Raw genomic sequence first — 5,806 nt, 5'->3', positions numbered from 1 at the left:
AGGAAAAAGGAAATAGGAGTAGGAGTAGGTCATTCGGCCCCTTAAGCCTGCTCCACCATTCAAATAGATCATGGCTGATCTTCTGCACTGTCTCCCTGATATCACTAATATCTAGAAGATCTCAGTCTTTAACATACTCAATAACTGAGCCTCTACAGCCCTCTGTGGTAGAGAATTCCAAAGACTCACCACCCTCTGAGTGAAGATATTCCTCCTCATCTCAGCCCTAAATGACCTGCCCCTTATTCTGAGACTGTGTCTCCTGGTTTTAGACCCCCAGCTAGGGGAAACATCCTTCCTGCATCTACCCTGTTGAGCCCTGTAAGAATTTTGTATGTTTCAATGAGATCACCTTATAAGCATAGGATAACCACTAATAAATCCAGTAGGGAATTCGGGAGAAACTTCTTTACTTAATGAGAGTGCTGAGAATGTGGAACTCGCGAACACATGGAGTAGTTGAGGCAAATAGCACAGATAAATTAAAAGAACGCATGAGGGGGAGAGGAATCAAAGGATGTGCTGAGATGAAAAAGGGTGAGAGGAGGCTGATGTGAAGCATAGACTAGTGGGATCAAATGGCCTGTTTCTGTGCTGTACATTCTAACAATGTTTCGTTTTGCGTTTTAATTTGTCTTTCATTTTTTAATCACCCCACCTCATGCACTCGGCACCGAACCAGGAATAAACTGTATAGCTTGCCGCTTGTCCTCTGCTGCATGTGGATCTCTATCGCTGTGAAGATTGTCAGAGGATTAGAGCTGAAAATCAATTTCTATCAGCGTTTAATACCTCAAGACTACAGCCCCTGTCTGGCAGCTCCCATTTGGTCCCCCTTGTAGTAATTGTGTGTATGTATGGATCAGGAATGTAATCCCCCCTGTATTCCAATACTCGGGGATTTCAATTAAGAGCATTTGGGAGAGAACTACAGTCCATTTTCCTAATGAAGATGTGCAGAAGTAAATTAATTGTAATAGCAAATTCGCTTTAATCCCTGTGTATTATAATTAAGAAAAGGCCTGTTATTTTCAGTCTTGTGGCAATGTAATTAAGTAGCACGTGGGTGTCACCAGCTTGCTTCTCTGTCCCGCTGACTTGGACTGTTTACCAGGACAAATAGAGCCAGAAGTAATTACATTAGAGGGATTTCTGTCTCTTTTAGGAAGGGATAATTAAAAAAAAAAATTTTTCCCCTTCCTTGCCTGGAGATGTTGACTCTTCGCTGGGATAAGGTTCAAACTGGCACTGGACGTTCCCTGCTGGCTCACCTGTCCACTGGCACTGGACGTCCCCTGCTGGCTCACCTGTCCACTGGCACTGGACGTCCCCTGCTGGCTCACCTGTCCAGTGGCACTGGACGTTCCCTGCTGGCTCACCTGTCCAGTGGCACTGGACGTTCCCTGCTGGCTCACCTGTCCACCGGCACTGGACGTCCCCTGCTGGCTCACCTGTCCACTGGCACTGGACGTCCCCTGCTGGCTCACCTGTCCACTGGCACTGGACGTCCCCTGCTGGCTCACCTGTCCAGTGGCACTGGACGTTCCCTGCTGGCTCACCTGTCCACCGGCACTGGACGTCCTCTGCTGGCTCACCTGTCCACTGGCACTCATTCACGTGGAGTCTTGATATGAAGTGTTGGTAGGTTAGTCCACCATGAACCTGGTGGTGGGGTGGGAATCAGCCTTGGCTCTGTCTCCCAAATGCTATCGAGGCTCCTCTTGTGTAGGCATTGGGTATTAATCTTCCCTACCCACCCCCCCAGATGGTTGAATAGCCAGTCACTATTCACTATCTAGGATCCCATATGAATGGCCCAAGGAACCGCACCTCATCTTTCAACTGGGCACTATACAACCTTCTGGACCCACCATTGAGTTCAACAATTTTAGATCATAACCTCTGCCCCCATTTTGTTTTGCGTTTCTTTGCTGGTTTGTTTTTTTTCTCTCTTGTTTCTCTCTAACTTCCTTTACTTTGCGTTCGGAAGGCAGCTATTCAGCTATTCAGGTTCCTGCCATTCACACCTCCTCTAGACAAAGCTTTCTTTACTTGTCCCATTACCCCTCCCTTTGGCTTTGCACCATGAACATTTTGTCCTCGTTTAATCTCTCCTGCTCTCCACCCTACTCCAGACCTTCCCTTTTTGTTCTTTTTCCCACCTTCCCGCCTTTCACTTGCTCAAAACCTATCACATCTCTAACTTTGCCCAGTTCTGATGAAAGGTCACAGATCTGAAAAGTTAACTCTGTTGCTCTCTCCACAGATGCTGCCAGACCTGCTGAGTGTTTCCAGCACTTTCTGTTTTTCTTTGTGAATAGACATCACTTGGGTGCGGTATCAAAGTAGTGGGTGGGGGGGGGGGGGGGGGGCGGGGGAGGGAAACAAAACTGGGGGTGGGACCTATGAAGATAGGGTGGCAGATGGCTAGCTAGATAGATTAATATTGTCAGTGTGGGATGGAGTTCTACACACCAGGTACATCCTCTGTGAATAGTGACACATTACCTTTGGCTTCCTGCATCAATTCCCAAAAAAACAGTATCAGGAACCTAAGGGAAAAGTCATTGTGGCAAATATTGTTATTACTTTACAGCTAGAGAAATAGCAAACTAGCAAATTACAGAACTTAGCTTAGAAATGTGCAGATTCTCTTTTGGACTCTGAGAGTCCACAGACCCCAGTTTTAGAACTCACCATTTATATTCCATAATTAGCTGTCTACTTTTCTGTCAATCCATCCCTGTGTCTGTCTGCTTCACTCATCAGCTCTCATTCCATCCGCGACACCTGTGGAAACAATTATTTTTACCTTTACCTGTCGTTGGGAGACCGCAGAAGAATCCGGACTAATATTGAAAGGGGATCTGTCTACAGACCCTTGGTGCTTCATCAACATGTCCAAAGGACCTAACGCCTGTGTTAGGCTTCTGCCCAATAGACCTGAAAAATTGGCCCCAGAAATTTGCAGTGGGACCATCGCCTGTGCAGATTGGGCAGGGGTTGTCCAGCTCCTAAACTGATAACCCTTGCACCCGTTCGATACACGGAAAATGGTCACAACGCTGAACAATTTCCAACCCATCAGGTTATTTTCAGCTTTCACATTGTTAGCACTTGACCCAAAGTGTTATTGTTAACCCCTCGATATCGGTTATTGTCAACACCTCCCGATCCGCTATTGTCAACCTCTTTACATCAGACGTTGTTAACACCTCCAAGTCTGCTACAATCCCTCCATACCTGCTAGGAAGGATATACTTGCCGTAGAGGGAGTGCAACAAAGGTTCACCAGACTATTTTCTGGGATGGCGGGATTGTCCTGTGAGGAGAGATTGAGGAGACTGGGCCTGTATTTTCTAGAGCTAAAAAGGTGATCTGATTCAAACATACAAAATTCTTACAGGGCTCGACAGGGTAAATGCAGGAAGGATGTTTCCCCTGGCTGAGGGTCTAGAACCAGGGGACACAGTCTCAGACTAAGGGGTAGGCCATTTAGGACTGAGATGAGGAGGAATTTCTTCACTCAGAGGATGGTGAATCTTTGGAATTCTCGATCCCAGAGGGCGTTGTAGGCTCAGTAATTGAGTATGTTCAAGACGGAGATCTAGATATTAAAGGCATCAAGGGATATGGGGACAGGGCAGGAAAATGGCATTGAGATAGAAGATCAGCCATGATCTATTTGAATGGCAGAGCAGGCTTAAGGAGCCGAATGGCCTACTCCTGCTCCCATTTCCATGATCCTAATCCTAGTTGTTCATGTTTCAAACTGCATTTAATTGCTGGACAATTCGTTAAAAAAAATCAGCAGAACCATTACTTTTAAAATTAGATCATTGACCTGAAACACTATTTCTATTTTTTTTGAACATGTGACCAGGTGTGTAGATGAGGGTAGTGCAGTTGATGTAGTTTACATGGATTTCAGCAAAGCCTTTGACAAGGTCCCACATGGGAGACTTATCAAGAAAGCAAATGCACATGGGATACAGGGTAACTTGATAAGGTGGATTCAAAATTGGCTTAGCTGTAGGAGACAGAGAGTGATGATAGACGGCTGTTTTAGTGACTGGAAGCCAGTGTCCAGTGGTGTACCACAGGGATCTGTGCTGGGTCCCCTATTGTTTGTCATTTATATAAACGACATAGATGACTATGGGGGGGGGGGGGGGGGGGGGAAGGATCAGTAAGTTCGCAGATGACACAAAGATTGGCCGAGTGGTTAACAGTGAGTTTGAGTGTCTTAGGTTACAGGAAGATATAGATGGGATGGTCAAATGGGCAGAAAAGTGGCAGATGGAATTTAACACTGAAAAGTGTGAGGTGATACACTTTGGAAGGAGTAATGTGACACGGAAGTATTCAGTGAATGGCCTGACATTGGGAAGTTCCGAGGAACAAAGGGACCTTGGCATGTTTGTCCATAGATCTCTGAAGGCAGAAGGGCAGGTTAATAGGGTGGTGAAAAAGGCATATGGGACACTTGTCTTTATCAATCGAGGCATAGATTACAAAAGCAGGCAGGTCATGTTGGTGTTGTATAGAACTTTAGTAAGGCCACAGCTGGAGTACAGTGTGCAATTCTGGTCACCACATTATAGGAAGGAAGGATGTGATTGCACTGGAGGGGGTGCAGAGGCGATTCACCAGGATGTTGCCTGGGATAGAACATTTAAGCTATGAAGAAGGTTGGATAGGCTTGGGTTGTTTTCGCTGGAGCAGAGAAGACTGAGGGGTGACCTGATCGAGGTGTACAAGATTATGAGGGGCATGGACAGGGTGGATAGGGAGCAGCTGTTCCCCTTAGTTGAAGGGTCAGTTACGAGGGGTCACAAGTTTAAGGTGAGGGGGCGGGAGGTTTAAGAGGGATTTGAGGAAGAACGTTTTTACCCAGAGGATGGTGACGGTCTGGAATGCCCTGCCTGGGAGGGTGGTAGAGGTGGGTTGCCTCACATCCTTTAAAAAGTACCTGGATGAGCACTTGGCATATCATAACATTCAAGGCTATGGGCCAAGTGCTGGCAAATGGGATTAGGTAGACAGGTCAGGTGTCTTTAATGCAGCGGTGCAGAATCGATGGGCCGAAGGACCTCTTCTGCTCTGTATTATTCTGTGATTCTCTACAGATGCTGCCAAACCTGCTGAATAGTTCCAGCATTTTCTGTACATCTAATCCAATGAGCCTAAATTTGCATTGGAATCGGGAGCAGTAGTTTCCATTGACTGGCTATGTTAAACCCCCCTTTTTGTTACATGAGATTCCAGGATTTTTACCAGTTTGGGGGGGGATTATTTTCCAAAAGCTGCTGCCATTCCCTCTGATAGGAGGCCTGGTTAATAGTGATTGAAATACACAAAAATCCCACTTGAAGACCCGGGGATTCTAGACATTTCAACCACATTTTCAGGCGTCACGTTGCATGATTCTGCCCCAGTCAACGATCGCCAAGACTTCTGGCTGCATGGAGAGAGAAGCACAGGGTCCCACAAGCAGAGGCGACGGTAGGTTTGGTCGCCATATGACCGGCTGCATTTACACGCTGGTGTTGTGGGCATGGATTCGCTGAGCTTTAATTCCCGTTAATTGTCTATTGTTTGTGACTCTGCACCCGCTCTGCAGCATGCCTCGTGTCTCTAATCCCAGTTTCCCGACCTGGTTGGCTATCACTGGGGGCTCTGCTGGGATAAATCTTGCAGACATCTGTTCTGTTTTGACAATTGTGACACTCAGGGGCTGTGCCCCACTGTTACCCCTGCCTAGCCAACTTCCCATGTTATAGGACATCAACATAGATATATATAG

The 5,806-nt window shown here is 46.6% G+C and overlaps 1 protein-coding gene across 1 annotated transcript; it reads left to right on the top strand.

Annotated features, from left to right (window-relative positions):
- The first annotated feature begins 1,211 nt into the window (after positions 1 to 1,211).
- On the top strand, positions 1,212 to 1,634 carry LOC137353149 (uncharacterized). Its single transcript, XM_068019196.1, has one exon. It carries the CDS (start codon positions 1,212 to 1,214, stop codon positions 1,632 to 1,634), a length of 423 nt encoding a protein of 140 aa, XP_067875297.1.
- The last annotated feature ends 4,172 nt before the right edge of the window (positions 1,635 to 5,806 follow it).

The sequence above is a fragment of the Heterodontus francisci genome, chromosome 40 (assembly GCF_036365525.1).
Source record: "Heterodontus francisci isolate sHetFra1 chromosome 40, sHetFra1.hap1, whole genome shotgun sequence".
NCBI lineage: Eukaryota > Metazoa > Chordata > Chondrichthyes > Heterodontiformes > Heterodontidae > Heterodontus > Heterodontus francisci.
Note: the sequence above shows the minus strand (reverse complement) of the source record. Positions and strands in the feature narration are given on the sequence as shown.

Bases quoted from the DNA above. Each gene is read 5' to 3' on its own strand.
- LOC137353149 (XM_068019196.1), top strand. From the start codon at position 1,212: ATGTTGACTCTTCGCTGGGATAAGGTTCAAACTGGCACTGGACGTTCC.